This window comes from Diadema setosum, chromosome 20 (genome assembly GCF_964275005.1).
Source record: "Diadema setosum chromosome 20, eeDiaSeto1, whole genome shotgun sequence".
Classification (NCBI taxonomy): Eukaryota; Metazoa; Echinodermata; class Echinoidea; order Diadematoida; family Diadematidae; genus Diadema; species Diadema setosum.
In genome coordinates, this window is record NC_092704.1 from 9,770,353 (window position 1) to 9,789,226 (window position 18,874).

The 18,874-nt window shown below is 39.2% G+C and overlaps 1 protein-coding gene across 1 annotated transcript in view; it reads right to left on the reverse strand.

Moving 5' to 3' along the window:
- Nucleotides 1-7: 7 nt before the first annotated feature.
- Nucleotides 8-18,874, reverse strand: part of LOC140244092 (uncharacterized) — a 65,625-nt gene continuing 46,758 nt past the window's right edge. Inside the window, exon 3 of the mRNA XM_072323740.1 lies at nucleotides 8-335. Coding sequence (XP_072179841.1) covers nucleotides 141-335 — 195 coding nt within the window. The 3' untranslated portion in view covers nucleotides 8-140. The remainder of the gene's footprint in view (nucleotides 336-18,874) is intronic.

Genomic DNA, 18,874 nt, shown 5'->3' on the forward strand with positions numbered 1-18,874 from the left:
AGGCATTGGGGAAGAGAGTGGAGGAGAAGAGAAGAAGAAGACTTTGAGATAAGAGGGGCGGTCTAAAGGGCGTGGTCACTCCTGGGGGGGAGGGAGAGGTGCGGGGGGTGGGCTGGCATCCTCCGCAGAGTGCAGCATCACTATAAGGGGTCCACCTCCAGCGCGGGGCTCTGATCAAGGTGCTGGATCTTGGTGCGGCAGACGACGCAGCGGAGGGGCAGCAGGCGCTGCGACAGCGCCACCTGGATGGTCTTCACGAAGCACTTTCGGCAGATCACGCGGTGGGCGCACGGGTAGGTGCAGATCACCGCCTGCCTGGTTAGGCATACCACACACTGCAGAGGATAAGTGGTAGAAAAGTGGGTAGGGGAGGGGAGATAAAACAAAAGGATGACAGGTGAATATTTTTAGAATGACTCATTTTGTGCACTTTAATCTTGATGTTTCCAATTCAGAAAACTATTATTTTTGTGAAAATGAGTTAACAAAGTATAAGTATAATATGCATAGTACACATATATCTGTCTTTGTAAAACATGATGAATACACAGACACATACTTGTGCAATAATTACAATTATCTTCATTATCATACATATATTGCCCAAAAATGAATTGTGAAATGCACTACAACCAAAAACAACAACAAAAAATAAAACAAACAGCATGTAAGCTTTGTAATACTGTAAAAATAGAAACTTTTAGTGAACTTCACTTGTTTACAATTTCACAGACAAGAGCATTTTTGTGCATGAGAGAGTATCTCAAAACACACACAGACACACACGTGTTATGAATTTGAAGGTACATCTATGGAGCACAAAAAAAAATGCATAAATTATTTCAACACTGTGAAATTAATATTTCCCAGGTAACAATAGCTATCTCTTTGTCTGAAACAGCAGCAGTCTCCATGCCCAAGCCATTTAATACACACCACTAGCTGCTTGGTAGCATCGCACTGTCATCCACTGGTATATATATCCAACACTACACACTCATCACACTTTAAATTAAATGGCTGTTTTTCAGCTGGTCTGCGCTGATAAAATGTGGTCCCCCATATGTACAAATCATCTGCATGTATCCATGGCATATAGAGCAATGTCTACAAGCTTTTGACAGACCTGCTGAATGATAGACATAAAGATATGGGCACTTTGCATGGCCAACACTGTCTACTGCTTTTGCTGACATTGTCAGCTAGCACAACTTTTATTTCCTGGATTTTTTTTTTTAATGAATGCATTGTCTGCCTTGACCTCAATATCTGTGCTATGATGTGGTGTTAAATTTATATAATACCTGCATATTGCATCATCTGTGGTTATTGAGCATACTCGTATTACATTGCACTGTATTATATTTCAATAATAAAAAACAATGGACACACACAAAAGGAAAAAGTTTCCATGTCATGGGTTGATAACCACATAAGTAAAATGAGAATCTGAATCTTGATGCTTGAAAAGGATGATATAGTTTTGGCTGAGGTGGGACTTCATACAGGTTTCCAACTCTGTTTGTGAGATGAGAAACCTCTTATGGAATATGAAAGAGCATACAATTCTTAGAGGAATTAAAAGTTTATCTGATGAAGATTGGTTTTGAAATGGCTGAGATATATCCAAAACAGAGCAATCATGATAAAAGGTGGGACCAACCTTTTATAAGGATCATTTTGTTTTAATTTGTCTTCATATAACTCCGCCATTTCAAAACCGATTTTCATTGAATGAAATTTGAATTCCTCTTAGAATTGTATGCTCTGTAATATTTCATAAGCGGCCTCTAAGGATCTTGAAAAAAGTTAAAAGCTGAATTCTAATCTCAACCAATACTGTACCATCCTTTTAATTTTGAATACTGGTAGGCTAATAAAACAGCACACGAAAAATCAGAAAAGCAGTAAAAATATATCCTAGCGTGACTTTGTTTGATACTTCCAGAGAGCTCGAGAGATAGAGAAACAAAGATAGAGATAGAAAAAAGATCGAGAAAGAGGTCAGCAAGAGAAGGAGAGAGGTGAGGGAGAGAGATGGAGGGGGGGGGGGAATGAGACAGAAAGATTACTGGGAGAGCATCCATTAAAGACTTTGATGCGACAAATGGAGTGAGGCATATGATACCGAGTGGCAGTTCATTTTCACCGATGGTGTTGTGGGCGCGAGGTAAAAGAAAGCACCCCCGGGGGCATAATGGACTCTCCTATTCCCACCCTGATCACAACCACTTGGTCAGGACTGATCAACTCCCAGCAAAATGTTTAAAAAAAAAAAAAGGGGAGGGGGTGTCAGCTTGACTCTGTAACTTCAATTAGTGGGCGGAGTCCCTAGGCACGTGTTGTCATGGAGATTCAGAGCTGCCAGTGCTACGATTTGAGGAATGAACAGCGCAAAAGAACACAGAGCAGTAGCTTAATTATATCAAAGAAGAGAGATAGTTGATAGATCTACGAAAGCTCAACTAGGTGCGCTGATTAGGAAGAATCTTTTTTCAATGAGAAACAAAATGATGTGACCTCACGAAGAATTTGACAAACAAGTAATAACCTATGAGCTTTTGCAACCACACCGACAGCTAGCTCCCACGCTCTTAAGATTAATGATTAATCCTATATCCACTCAAAGGTTGTGTGGGGGGTCTTTTTTCCCCTGATACCAATGATGATCATTGTCTCAAATTGACTAATGGTAGGAATACAATGAGTGGAAGTGAAGGAAGGATCTCTACAGAAAATAGGTATTTTGCTATAAACTGTAGGAGAAGTGTCTTTTATCAGACATTATCCATTAAAGTTGCACAAGAACATTTTCTTTTTTGAACACCAAGCCAACAATTAAAAAGGAAAGGAGGTTTCCAGAATGAACAACTCACGAATATGTGAATCGTGAACAGAGCATTTGGCACACATTATTTAAAATGTCAATTAATTTGTATATAGACTAACAAAGACACACAGTGAAAACTCTGTAAGCTACTCACAAGTGTTTTTGGGGATACCTTTCGCCCAGTGTTTTCTTTGCAAAAGTGGACATTTTGTCTCATTTTGATGAATTAAAAATAGGCTTCTTTAACCATTTATGTACCTTGAGCGCTGATTGGCACAGAAAACCCAATAGCATTATACACTGTCTATAAATTCCCTATCATAGAAAGAGTTAAGAGAAATGTGCTCTCAGTCAATCTTGGTTATCAATTTGGGGAAGATTTGTGTGTGTGTGTGTGTGTGTGTGTGTGTGTGTGTTAAGTGGAGCATTTCATACAAGTCTCAATGTGGGTTTCCACAATGATGACTTAAAGGTTTTTTTCGGGTTTGAACCCGAGTCTGGACTAAGCAATGTTGTGTGTCATACCGTCCCCTCTAGCAAGAGGCAAAACACTCTGTCCCTCGGATAGGACATAAAATGGAGGTCCCTTGTATGAGAGAGTAACAACTCATGCACGTTAAACATCATTCATTCATCGCAAAGAGCAGGGTGTTTAACCCGGTGAAGTGGTCCCACCTAACATCCAACTGGACCCCATGAAAGACCAGTTTAACGCAGCTGAATATGGGCTATCCAGCCATCTTCTCAGATGGAAATAAACAAACAAACAAAGCAACTCCCGTTTCCATGGAACGATCACAGCTGTCAACTTCTGTTTGTCTGTAACTGCATCCATGTTTGTTCATCTGCACTATCCATTCCCTATAACCACCCCCATCTTCATCCCAGTGGACCACAGCAACTACCGGTAGCATAATCTGCACGTCATCAGGCTCGGATCGGGCTTTAAATTGGCACAACGATGTGATATCCACTCCTCAAAAAGACTTGTGCAATGATGGGGAGGGGAAGTGAGAATAGAACTATCAAGGAGTGGATTCCATTCTGAAACACACTTTGAATGAAATCATTATTCTAATCACTTTGTGGGCACTGAAAGGAATCAACTCATCTGAAACATGATGGCACAATATAATTGATCAGCCAAAGATATTGTTTTCTGCAAAGATATCTTAAGAATAATAAATGTTAACTTGGCAAACATTCACTCCAAGTTTCCACCAAGGTGATTCGATGACATGCATTTTTTCTTTCCCCTCCCACTCCTCCCAGTAGACCAACTCAAAGAGGTTCAGGGAGCGGGCAGACAGATGAATTACATCGTGGCAACATTGGTGAAGAGTCAATACCCGGCCAAGTTTATGGGATATTCCATCAAGTGTAGCGCACATGTAATGATTCTTAATTTGATGAATCTGCCACTGCCCCGCGGCTAAGACGGGAAGACAGGTCGTCACGGCCTGTCCAACTCACTTCAAAACATAACACTCTTTGTACGAGGAAGTGGGGGGGGGGGGTAGGGAGAGTGGCCGGTAATAAATTACACCCAAACAGACGGGGGATGAACACCAGTGTAAATAGACATCCATCTAGCTCCTGCAACCCTAAGCAAAAACTCTTAGTCTCTGACTTCAGGCTCACTTCACTTATCTTTTTTCCCTCAAGCCAATATGAGTATTACAAGGAAGTGCACAGAGCACATAATGTGTAGTTGGCACACAAACATACACACACATATTGATCCATATGGCAATTAATATTGGATGATAGTTTTTAACATTTCTTATGACAACCATACTTGTTTCTAGTTATTGATATTACATCTAAATCGTCTGATATGACATTAAACAAGCTTACACAGTACATAATGTCAAAGATTAAAGCAATGATTACTAAGACATAGGATTCTTAATACTTTTCTAGCAAACAGAGTCTTGAAAGTATAGAGGTAAATTCAGAACAAAAAAAGCATCATGAAAATCTGAAATAAAATTTATTTATCATACTATATTTGTAAAGGTGAATCTTTCTCTCACAATCTATATCATGATTACTGTAAAATCAGAAATTTTTGCATGCATCTTAATTTTGCAAGAGTCAGGATTCACAAAATTAAAATGCATATAAAAGTTCTTGTCTACACTAATATACATTAAATGCCAATGACAATTTGCAAAAATCTCATGCAAGCAAAAAGGGCAGCGACTCCACTTTGCAAAAATTTGATGCCACAAACATTTCTGATTTTACAGCTTGTACCCAGTTGATCCACATATAGGTGTATACTCAGTTTATCCTCACACAGGTGGAAAAATACCAGATGATACAAAAAAGATAGGTTTGCTTACTTGTAGAATTAGAAAGGAGGCATAAAGAGCTATGATTTTAATATTTCAAAGGGCAAACAAATTGTCAAAAAACAATTTTAAGACCTGGATCATCCTATTAATTCTTAAAGTCCATACTGTCTATCAAAACAACAACAAACATGTATGACATCAGATAAACAATGAAAAAGACTTACGTCAACTGGTGCTTTTTTTCTCAACCTTATGTTCATTCAGGAATGAATAACCTATAGATGCAATATCCTCTAATAATTGTTGATCCGCGTACTTGCCCCTATCTCTGCTTCTGTACCTTCATCTTTCGTAATTCTGTATAATTATATCTGCATATAATATTCATTTATGTTGAGGGCATGCTCGCCTTGCAGCTATGCTTTACTTTTGGAGATGTGCCCCACAGCATGTTCAAAATTATCGCAGTGTTATCTATACTTAAATATGTTAAATGTTTGCTGGAAAGAAATGTCATTGAACTTGAACAAACTTTCCCTTTCACTGAGAGGGGAAGTGGTTCCAGAAAAAAAAAAAGAAGAATTACAAAAAGAAAAGCTAACCGCTGCGGCTGTAATAGCCAATTTTGATGGATATACATGACATTAGACTATGCAATTCCTGCCCATTCTTGGTACATAGACATTAAAATAGCCTATCCTTCACCAGCACTCTCCTCCTTTTAAACAATGCAAAGGAGCATGGTGATCCATCATTTCGGGGACAGACACGCGTGGGTCAGCCCACCTATGGTCGGCTCGGGCTCCGCACCCGGAAACTCTCGCCGAATGCCACACATTAGCGTGGGATTGCAGTGCTGAGTGCCCACTTCTCACACACCCACTAGAGTTATTTTTTTTAAACCCAGTATACCACAAACCCCCTCAGCAAAATAAAAGCAAATAAAGAAGGAGAAAATATATCTTATACATCTTTAAATTAGATTGACTTCCTTATGGGAAGGAAAAAAAACAGAACAGGAAATACATATATGGAAAAATTTGACTAAACATATAATTTGCTTGTACCTACATCATACTAAGTTTAACCAATTTCCTAATATATATTTCCATGAATCATGCATACTTGCCACAATCAGAAGAAACTTTAGGAGTAATGAAAAAAAGATGAGAAAATATAGGGATACACAAGGTCTTACATTATGGGGATATGAACTTACCACATTTTAGCAGTAATATTTCAGTCATGCCTGCTGACTTGGCTACAACATTTATTCTCCTCCCAAAGGAGAGCCAGAACTTTTACTGTTTCTTTACAAGACATAAGAAATAGAAAACAAAATAAAGATTCAAGAATTTTCCATATTTAAAGGCTTAACAGAGCAATTTCTAGAATCGTGGAGGTCTTTGTATGATCATCAATCCTAACCTAATGCGAGGCACCAAACTCTCAAAATTGGCATAGTGCGATGTCGGCATCACGGAAAACTTGCCGACTATAGGAAGAGTGTAATAAATATGCAGAACTTCTTTCTATCCAGCAGAATGGGAGACGTACTGAAAAACACCTTTCACTTTTCATTCGAAGGGTATAGGACCACCACTGGGCATTGTCGACGATGCCTATTACAAACGTCTGACGGTGTCGAGGAGCCTCCATACTGTATATGCCACGCAGCTTCCTGTAAAAGCTTTCACTGGGTCCTAGCTGTCCATCTCAACGTCTGTCACAAGTAGTGATTGAGCTCATCAGAGGGGAGCAGATAATGAGCGGGAAGACCTTCTAGAAATGGATTGTACTTCCTGTGATCAGTCCAAACTCTTGCCCCCTCACCCACCCCCACCCCCCCCCCCAAAAAAAAAGAGAGATACAAACCTACCAACCAACAAAAAATGGGTCATTTATCTCGACAAGAAAAATCTCACTCATTCGACTGCTTAAATTACCACCCATCATCACCAGCTAGGCAGGTCTCTGACTCGAGTGCAGCTCGGAGAGTTTTCGACTCAAGTGCGGGTCTGACAAATTGAATGTTTTAAGGGCGGAAAAGAAGGAGCAGAAACAAATTGAATTTGCAAAGCTCCTCTTTCACACCTACGCACCCTCTCTTTCTCTCTGAACTTTGATTGTCTTCAAAGTGGCACTTTCCCACACAGCTGACAAACTCTCTCTTTCCAAATCACCAACGCATTTCAGAGTTAAGAGATTAAATCGTTTGGCTCCTGACTACTTTTGACACTGCAGACAGGACAAGGAGGGAGAAATTAAGTCAAAGACAGTTAATGCCAATAAAAGACTGATGTACGCCTCTTTAGGTAAGGGAACTGAGATACTTATTACCTGTTGATCACACAGTAGGATGCACTGATACTTGCAGGCATACATTGAAGCAGCCAGGAGAAAAATGCTGTCAGAGCAAAAAAAGTCCATCTGCCCATTCTCAGGGATGGAAGGTGACTTACATCTCTTTGCTTTGTAGACAGTATATTTTTTTAATAAGGGAAAGTAATGTAAATAGGGCATAGCCATCGCAGTGATACGAACCCAATCACTAGTGTTGATAGAAACTTGAATGAATGTGACATATGGGGCTGTAGCGGGCAAATCTGTCTCATAGACTGCACCCCTGAGGGATTTTCATGCCATAGATCTGTAAAGGAAGGAGGATTTGATCAAATTGCTTTCATCTTTTAGCCCCCATGCAAGTAAATAGACATAGACATCTTCGGTCGCATGTCATTTCAAAAAAAAAAAATCAACCAACAGATTAAATTTCTTTTATGATAATGGTACAATGAGGGTACTCTCTGATAATGGGTGCAGAAATCAGTACAACGTTCAGTAATGATCAATAGACATTTGCCTTGTCTTCAAAGATTTGCACCTAATAAGGGTAGTGATGTACACAGGTGTGAGTTTGATGTGTCACACAATTTAAGTTTGACATGTCTTTGTGTAATTGATCCACACTGAGTTATTTCAATTTTCTTTATACAATGTATGCATCCATCATGAAAAAAAGAAATACAAAGCTAGGAATTCACAGTGAAACAAGTAGAAATACCATTATTATCTCATTTTGACCCTACATTGAAAACTAAAAAGCAAATTGACATGTTTTTTTGTGTCATTACCAAATCTTTAATACTACTAGAACCAAATGTATGTATTACTGTAAACACACATCTGGCACCCTCTTAAAGATGTGAACATATGAACAAAGATGGTACACTGATTGATGGTGAATATATTTCCCACTTGAGGTATATGTAAATGGTTTTCACAAAATTGCAGAGTCATGCAAAATCTGCCAGATTGTATGTTTACATAATAATGTTTGCACGTTCAGTCATGGAGTGGGCATTGGAAGAAGGGAAAAAAAAGGAAGAATGGCAAAAACTAGAAATGTCGCTACGGCGACTGATGCCTCCGCCATAATGCATGATTCTCCCAATAGGCGTATAGTACAATGTCTTCACAATGTGTGATCCATGACAGTTTCACATAACTGGTAAAATATTGATATGACAGGTTTGTCAGAAATGACTTGAATGTTCACTTTCCTTGAACTTGGTTTGCTATAACTGTCGAAGAGTGCAGGTACACATATTGGGGGAATTGAGAATTTTCACTTGAATTCTGACGGACCATTTTATAAGTTTATGCATTGAGTAATTTCCAAGGTATGAAGAAAGAGTGTAATTACAGTACAAAATAGATTTTTTTTTTTTTTGGGGGGGGGGAGGGCATTGAAACCTGGCCTTTGACCCTTAAACTTTGACCTTTGACATTCTTGCTGGAAATTTCCTGGAGAATCTCCATTAGGTAATGCATGTATATATTAAGTTTGAAAACTAATAATGCAAGCATTTCATATACTAACATATGAGGGAAATAGTAAAATATTGAGGAGTTGACCTTGACCTTTGACCCCATGACTATTGACCTTTGACCCCTAAATTCCCTAGATAATCTCTGCCAGTCAGTACATGCATATGTACCACATTTCATGGAGATACATCGAATTGAACCATTTGTGAGAAAAGTGATATTACAACATTTTCACCTAACCTTTGACCTTTTGACCTTTGACCTTATGACATGAAACTCTCTCTGGAGAATCGTTATGCAATAGTACATGTCTACACCAAGTTTCAAGAAAATACCTTAGGGCATTGCATAGATATTGGGGAAAATAGCAGCATTTTTAGCATTTGACCTTGACCTTTTGACCTTTGACCTCTTGTCAATGTCACTAAAATCTACTCAACTAATTGTCCCATCATACATCATCCTTGGACCAAATTTGGTGAAAGCTGCTTCATCCCGTTTTGAGTTATCACGTAAACAGATAAATTTCAGGATTTGACCTTGATCTTTGACCTTTGACCTCAGTCCGATTTCGCTAAAAAACTAATCAAGTAATTGTCCCATCATACATCATCCTCCGACAAAGTTTGGTGAAACTTGCTCGATCCAGTCTTGAGTTATCGCGTAAACGGATACAATTTCATGATTTGACCTTGACCTTCGACCTTTGGCGGATTTCACCCAAAATCTAATCAACTAAATGCCCCATCATATTTTATACTTGGACCAAGTTTGGTAGAATTCAAGTCAATATTACTCAAGTTATCGCGTAAACGAAAACGGACGGACGTACGGACGGACGGACGGACAACCCGACAACATAATGCCTCCGGCACCACTTCGTGGCGGAGGCATAAAAAAGAAAGAAGGGGAAAAAGAAAGAAAGATTTAAAGGAAGGAAGGAAGAAAGAAAGAAAGGAAGAAGCATTCATGCAGAGTTCCCCTACAATGCCTACGGCAGATTTTGATGCATTTAAAGTGAAACCACAGACTTTCATCGCCACTGCTTGTCGCCAAGCCTTGTCCATGGCAGCTCGTTATTCTGCCTAAAGGATTGAAGAAATGCACATGGACTTTCGATATCTGGCTTCTGTCTTATTTCCAGCACATTAAACTGCAATGACTTCTTTACAGTCTAGCCAAACACACAAAGATGAATGAATAGCACAAGAGAACACATTTGTCTTTTTAAAGGCACATTCCAGACGTATAAATGTAAATCGTGTAATACATAAATCAATAGTGCCACATAAATTCAAGGAATTTATCACGGACCTTGAGCAGATAAAACAATACTCTGCAAAAACCCAAGCAGTAATATACTGAACAGGGATAATGACATACATTGTAGGAGGCTCACGCATTCATGTAATGCAACTATGTAATTTTAATAGAATACCACTTGCTGAACAAGTTTACCTGTACATAATTTATGCATGCTTTCTTCTCTTGTTCTGCTTTCTTGAGCACCCAATTGCTCATTCTCATGTGAAGCTGCTATGTCAGCATCCTTGTTCATTGTGATTTGTTGAGAATTTTGAAAACATTCTTATTCCTCATCCCAGTCACGATGAATTCTGAAAAACTGTACCAATTTATTGTTTGTGCAAGAATACAATGGATGAGAAGCACATGAAGAGTTTGTTTGCAAAAACCGATAAGTCCATTTTTGAAGATTTTGAAGTACGGTCTCTGTCATAAAGTACAAAATAATACCTTTTAAATGATATATTGGTCACTACATATAAAGGTATATTTTTGAAGTTATGGTCAAAAGAAGCAAAAATTTTCTTATTATTCTCTTTATTTTTCTTGACCTTTAATCGCAAATATCTCCATTTGTCAAATATGGACTTATCGGTTTTTGCAAACAAACTCTTCATATGTAAGAAATTTTTCAGCGCTGTATTTGTGCAATAACTCCTCACTCAATGCATTTCATAATCTTTTTCTACATCCATTCATCAAAGTGGAAAGGTTTCAAGCCCTTTACGCCTCCGAGAGGTACTGTGTGTAAGACAACCACCGGTTTATATGTGCACATCTCCATTTCCATGGGCTACCAGTGTCGCCAGCTGAAGCGTTCTGTCTCTACCGGAACGGAGTGTGGTATACATGTGTATCTCTTACATGGGAAAGGTCCAGAAACCTAGAACATGAAACTCACTCTTCTGGTTTCTTTGTTTGTTTGACTTGCTGGTTGGAGTTGAGGGTGGAAGAAATGAGGGCATCTCGGCGCTCGTTTCCGCGGTGAGGTCACAGGTGGGGGAGGGTAGAGCTGAGTGGCCGTTGTACCGCGGCAGGTGGCCAATGTGGCTCTCCCCTCAACTTTGCATCTGGAGGGATCTTCCCCCCCCCCCCACCCACCATCACTATACCGTGATGCACAGGGTTTTGTCGGGAGGGAACGTCATTCGTCACTGGAGACATTTTAATGGGAATACGGTGGAGCAAAATCTGACACCGAATGACTCACGCTGACTTGATTCTAAGGATCCGCGCTCGACCTCAATACATTATAATGCAACTTTCCCAGGGAAATGACATCTTTCCTTCCCTTTTTTCAAATCGTAAACTTTATATCCCTGATCTACTCTGAAAAGGAGATAGCACTTAGCTGAGTGACTCAGTTTTACTATTGATGTCTTCCGATTATCTCTCCAAAGGTCGTTTTAAATTGCATGACGTAAACTGAGAAAAAATTTCACCAACTCACACACACATGTGCACACACACATCCTCACACAGAAAAAAAAAAAAATCTGTATCACTTTTTGCTGCTAATATTGAGCAAAATGTGAGGAAAAAATGCAAAAGCATCCATATTCTTCATAGCACATGAATACAAATATATGCACAGCGATGATATCAGTTGGTGTTCAGCCAATGATGTTTTCAACAACTCAGATTTGAAAATGAAAAGAAAATATATTAACTCCTTAACCTTCATCAAACACTGTCAAAAATCAACATCTATGTATTGTCAATCCACACCTGAACTTAACAGTCATCCAGTGTATGAACTTATGGAACCCACTAAAACATGTTCTATTGACAGTACTGAAAAATGTCAGAGTACTAGAAAACTAATGCAATCTTTGTTTTCCCCCACAATATTTTCTTCTGACATGTTTTAATACATGAATTCATACAACAGGTGCACAGAATATCACAATACAGTGCACATCTTTTATGCACAATACAAGCCTAAAATAAACTTCTAAATCTCTCATCTCTCTCTCCCTCATTTTTTTTTTCCAGACTGGATGTAGACAGAGTATAAGATAACATTTCCTTGTACTCTCTGAAGTCCAAAGTGTAACATTTGATACCCGCCTAGAAATAAGACGGTGAAAAAAAAAAGGGAGATGCATATATTGATCAGGGGCTGAGGGCATTGGAGAGGTTTCACTGGCACTTAAAGGTGGAAGCATTTCTTCCTCGCATTCACTCAAAATTTCCACAGAACTTCATAATCATCTTCATTTCCAACCCTAGCTTTTGGCGCAAGAATAACATTATGCTTATTTTTGCACCTCATGGCCATCTTATTCATCAGAAAGATGGAAATGTAATATGATTGAGCTTTAAGACACACAGTAGGAGCATCTTCCGCTAACAGCTCTATTGTAAAAGTAAAAAGAAAAAAGTAGAGAGTCACCGTCAGATGGCAAAAATAGCATTCCACACTGACCATGAAATTTACTGACGGTGCACCGTCACCACAAAAGACCTCATGTCAAGTGGACTCTGCATTTGTTCCGCATTCCCACGATGCACTGCAAATGAGGGAGCTACAACTTCCTTTAACAGTGGCCGAGGATGAGTCAGCCACCTTGGTCACTCTGGCATCACAAAACGCCAGAGCTCCACGGGGGCGATCGACTGCGCGGCAGGGACGGGAGATCAGGTGACTACTCGAGAGTTTTTCATTCCGTGCGAGAACAAAAACAGAACCACGGATTGGCTGACACGCATGTAGCGAGCAAGGTTCAGCTACATCGCACGTGAGAGACCACACAGAATATTCAGTCAAACAAAACAAACTTGTCCTGTGCTATTCTAATCTCTATCACACCCTTGAAATATACTCGAGACAGTCATTTTGAATTTCTGCATTACTAATCCTTGTCAATTGCATGTGATGTTGGACTGAATTTCCACTTAACGTTTTACCCACCGAGAGGTTAATATCTACCCTAGATGTACCTCCCGTCATCCGCTGTAAATGACCCATATGAATATTAGTGAGCTTTAGATCTACAATGCAAATGCTATTAAAGATGATGTTATTAAACTAAAAATGGTGTTTTGCACATGCGCAAGGCGACTATTTCCATTGTCCAACCCAGGAGAACGGGTGGTCTCGCAGAATCTAAAGCTCGTTAATGTCCAAAAGAAGTCATTTTCAAGGTATGCAGGTCAAAAGTAAAACAAAAATTTCATTTTGATTAAGAAAATAACAAGAATGCCTTAAAAAACAAAACAAAAAGAAATATTATGGAGTGATACCCATGGGGTAAAGTCTGTTTTATGACAATGCTGTGATCCTTAACTCTTTGGCCCGAATTCTCAAAGGTGGAATAACTTTATTACAACGCTTATTCCGCCGATTTATTACGCCTCTTATGCAAATCAGGCCCTCATGACGTAAAATGACGTGATTTATTCCCAGGAATCTATTCTCAAAGGTGGAATAACTTATTCCCCGGAACAACTATTCCGTGGAATAGTTATTCCAGCTTTGAGAATTCGGGTCTTTGAGCGCTTTGAGTGTTGACTTGCCACAGGAAACCAAATAATGTGGTACCCACTGTCCAAAGTCCATGGCAGAGGAAGAGTTAAGTGTAATAAACTGGTTCTGTAATGTGTTCAGATTTTATGCATGCTTTGTTCACAAAAACTGCCCTTAAAAGGGAATGGCTAGTAACTGATCAGTGGGAATCAGTGGGAATGCTGGGGGATGATTGTTCCAATCCTTGTGGGATTCATTTAAGAGTACATTACTGTCTCATATTACTGTACAGGCATGCTAACCTGGAAACATTAAACTACACATTGCTTGAATATGAGACCATTCTGAAGCAAATAGTTTTCACACCACAATAGATACATAATGCACTCTTAAATGAATACCACAAGGATTGGAACAGTCATCCCCCAGCATTCCCACTGATTCCCACTGATCAGGTACTAGCCATCCCCTTCAAAAACCACAAAACTTGCCGGAGGCTTGTCCTACCTAGCAACAACTAAAAGTGAATTCCTGCCTATGTACAATGTAGCTTCATGGGAGGAAACAGGTGAATAATGTTTGTTTAGACTATAGGAAACGAAACATCCATGAAGTGTAATACAGTACAGAAATGGTCTATCGCAATTCTCTCTCCTACTGTATACAAGCCCTACAAGATTTTTTTTTTCAGATGGTATCCTTACTTTGATATGACTGTCATTATATACAGTGTATGTATGAATGTAGAACAGAAAGATGGAGCCACAGCTAATATCAGATGAACATATCTTGGTAGGGAGAGATATGATTGGAAATATCCATCGCCTGTCCAGAACTAAACTGGTCAATGCCCTCTGCTCATTATTTTCTTTTACATCAGTGCGCTCATTAATAATGCCAAAATTTGGCAACATCATGACGAGCGAGCAAAATCAAAACAAAAGGGGGAGCTATATAGACAGATAGATAGATAGATAGATAGATAGATAGAAAGATAGACAGACAGACAGATAGATAGATAGATAGATAGTGGGAGGGAGAGAGAGAGAGGGGGAGGGGGAGATCATAACTAGTCATGCACATTGCTGTCGCAGATGCCTGATTGTTTCCCTGTATGAGATTATGCAACATTTATTGATTTGTATCGATCTGTCGGACATCCTTGAACAGTTCTGGTATCCCATCAACACCAGCCAAAGGGCCCATAAACCTGCTTCTGGCTGTGGAACATAAGTCTTTCACTACCTATGGTACATGCTCTAGAATAGAGCAAAAAAAAAAAAAAAAAAAAAAAACCAGGGGCGGATCCAGGAATTCCGAAAAGGGGGGGGGGGGGCACCATAAATATTTCCAGTGCCACTTCTGGGTTTCATCGACTGACAAGCAAAAAAAAAAAAAAAAAAAAAGGCTTCAGTACAATTTTCTGCTCCCACCACAATCGGCTGACAAAGATGGTATCTTCAAAAATTAAAAGGGGTGCCCGCGCCCCCCTTCATTTTGTTTTAACAAAACAAATAGGGGGTGCGCCTGGACGCCCCCCTCTGGATCTGCTTATGAAAACCATCCACATCAATAAAATTCTCCCTCATCTCAAACATATAAATTCATACCAATTTGATTTTTGTTTAAAATCTGAATGGAAGGCAATACGATGGTTTCAGATCCAAATCCAAGCTGGTCAAGGAGATAGAAATTCTCCTGAACTTCTCTGGAATCTAACAAAAGTTCTCCAAAACTTGGAAGAATATGGACCAGCTTTCAAGACAGAGAATGTATTGATCTTCACACATTCCTTTAATAGAGACTGTGACTTTGTGTAAATAATGATTGCTTTTTGGTGTCATATCATGGGTTCACTTTAATTTGATATTTCTCTCTAAGCTATTAAAAAGACAGAGGCTATTGCAGCGATTACTGTCCAAGAACATACTGCCAATACTGTAAATCCTACAAGCATGGTTTGCCAAGAATGCAACTGATGGAGAACAACAACAAAAAAGGAGAGATTTATAAGAGTATGTATTTCACTGAACTCCTAGACAATTTTGGTATTTTCAATCAATGATTGATCCAGAGATGATGAAAAAGCCAGATGAGTTTGGGAAGTTTAAAGTGGATCCCTGTTCCTCCTTAAAATGGCAACAGGAGTCAATGTTACAGCTGAAATACAGATACATTCTAGTCATCTATGCGACTTCAATCAAATCAGGCAACTGAACACAAAAATTCCGTAATAACGTGACAATTTTTTTCTCCTGACGAAGTTTGTTACTCATAAGCTGCCTACAAGCTCTCCTATACCAGTTGAGCTGGGCATGTTCACACAGACACACTCTATCTTATTAACCCATTGAGGACAGGCTGATTTTGCTACAACACGCATTTCCCATAGACACTTGCCCGAGTATACTCGAGACTCGTCCTCAACAGGTTAACAATGTTTTCCTAGTGACTACACGTATCCTATGCCCAGGATGGATTACACACAACTCAAGACAAAGAGTTGTCAGAAACCATGAAGAACACCATATAAAAAGCCTACATTGTATGCACTGGTATTATCTTCATGCTTTTGCTTGAACACAGGCACACTCTGGTATTCTTGTCCTGTTCAAAAGAAATTAGTATGTTCTTTTCCAATTTTTCAAGCATTTTTCACTCAATGCTGACTTTGATGGACACATTACAATTGCACAAACATGAAAAAAGCAGAGCATCAAAAAAAAAATCCTCAATGTGCTCCTTTTCATAGGCTGCTCTTCTTCATTTATGATTTTTTTTTCCTTTTTTGGTCAAAATATTTTCCACTAACAAAATATTCAGTGGCCTCATGTATGTAGGTTGAGCTCTTTGTTCTGAATTAATTTACATCTACTGTCTCATGTGTATTAAAATCTTGTTCATGGATACTAAAAAAAAAACACAGTAATTTAATCATACTGAACAGAGTCAAACTTTTGTGGCTGGATATTGCTATAAAAACAAGCACAACAACTTCAAGAAAACATCAATAACATTAAGAAAACATCATCAACATTACGAACACGTGGGTGGATTGGCCATAGTTGGAATTCCGGCAAAGCCTACAGATTCATTCAAAATTCAGTGTTCCGGGATTCTTTGATCGTGAAATAATGATGACATTATGGAAATGACATTGCAAAAACCACTAGGGGTGCACACAAATGAGGCGCATTTGGGTCAAACAGCACATCAGTGATACACCTTCCACCCCCACCCCACCCCTTCCATAAACACTTAAAGTGAGCCAGTCCTGCACATGTGTTTAGTGCCATCACAGCATACTTGGGTAACAAATTCACACTGCAAACTTTCTTTAATGCATTTCTGTCTTATTCTCCACAAACTCGAACTGCAGCTCATGCAGAATTTTTGTCTAACCAAAAAATCAACTCATTCTGCAACAGGTTTACCTGTTCCATCAAAACTCACTGTCCTTGTAAAAACAAAACCAAATAAATTTAAAAATACCAAAAAAGAAAGCAACAACAGAGGAGACATCAATTCAATTTGTAAATGACGCGGAACAATTTTCTAAAATGTATTGATTTAATTCTCTTTTAGCGTTCTCGAAATGTGTCACAATGAATATTTCATGACAAAGATGTGCGTCTGTTGTCTGTGATAACATAAGAATAAACATGCGATTACACAGAGATGCAACGCAACGCAAGTCATGAGGGGGTGGAAGTATGTTTTACAGGCAGGTCTTGTTCTCTGCGATGCACCCAGGGGGACCATAGCTCACCTAATCTCCGTCACGGGACTGGAATGATAATTTGGTATTTCATCACGCTCTCATCACCAAACCCATACACCGAGACATATTTCAACAATCATTGCAGCGAGATGGGAAATGGGGCTGAAAAGGAACAAAGAGACAGACAGACAGACAAACAGACAAACAGACAGACAGACAGAGACATAGACAAGGATAAGAAAGGATGGGAAAACAGATGAGGACTACAGCATTCCAAAAGGGAGAGAAATGTATAAGGTTGTACATCCATATCAACATCAATATGTTACGTATATATCTACACACACACATACACACACACATAGATATATAATATATATGTATATGCATATATGATATGTACATATATGTATATAAACATATATGTTCATATCCACACACACATACATATATTCCGTCTTAGATGAATAAACAAATACACAGAGTGAGCAAAGACAGAAAAGGAAAGAATGTGCGATGGCCCAAAGAAAAAATGTCTGCGGGACACGAGTGCGAGAGAGGGAAGAAGAAAAGGAAGAAAAAGAGGAAGATGACAGCTCAGAGATACTGTATGTAATAACATGATAGAGTGGAGAGGGGGAGTGACAAAGAGAGAAAAAGATGGGGATAGAAAGAGATGGGGGAGGAGGGGGGTGCAGACGAGGGGGCACTAGAAGAACAACAAACTGGGAGGAAAGAGATATTCATTTATATGTGTGTGAGAGAGAAAGAGATAGATATAGTAGAAATAGAGAGTAGAAGGAGAGAGGGGGGAGAGATATATATATATAAAGTGAGAGATGCGCGGGAGGCAGAAGGTTGCCAGCCAAAATGAGGAAGAGAGTGAGTGGGAAGAACGGGGTGGAAGGTCGTGACAAATTCAAGCTTGCCCGCACACGTACAGCACAATATTTGTTCTGTTTGCTGGCAGCAAATTCTCAAAGTTATTGAAAGTCCACACTCCAATAAAGACTCCAAGATTTTTAAAGGGTGGATGGCAGGAGAGGGGGTGGAGGGGGAGGGGTATTCTTGTTCACAAATGTTGTGCACCATGTACATTCACAGTCCCACCAAATATGAAGACATATCTCATGATCAAAGTTTATTTTCATTCACCTACAGGCTGAATTTCTGGTAGAACACAGATTTGAATTGAAGATGCACAGAGCTTATGTGCAAAAGTTTATATTTTTTTCCATCTATGGGCTGCCTTTCTGGGGCTGCAATACAGATTTGAATCGAAGATGTCTACACCTTTTAATGTTTAGTGATCTCAATTTTATCAGCATCACTGTTACCATATCATGACAGATACAAAACACTAACATTGACAAAGTCGGAGTCGTAGAGTCGCCTAGCTCTAGGAACCGAAATACCGT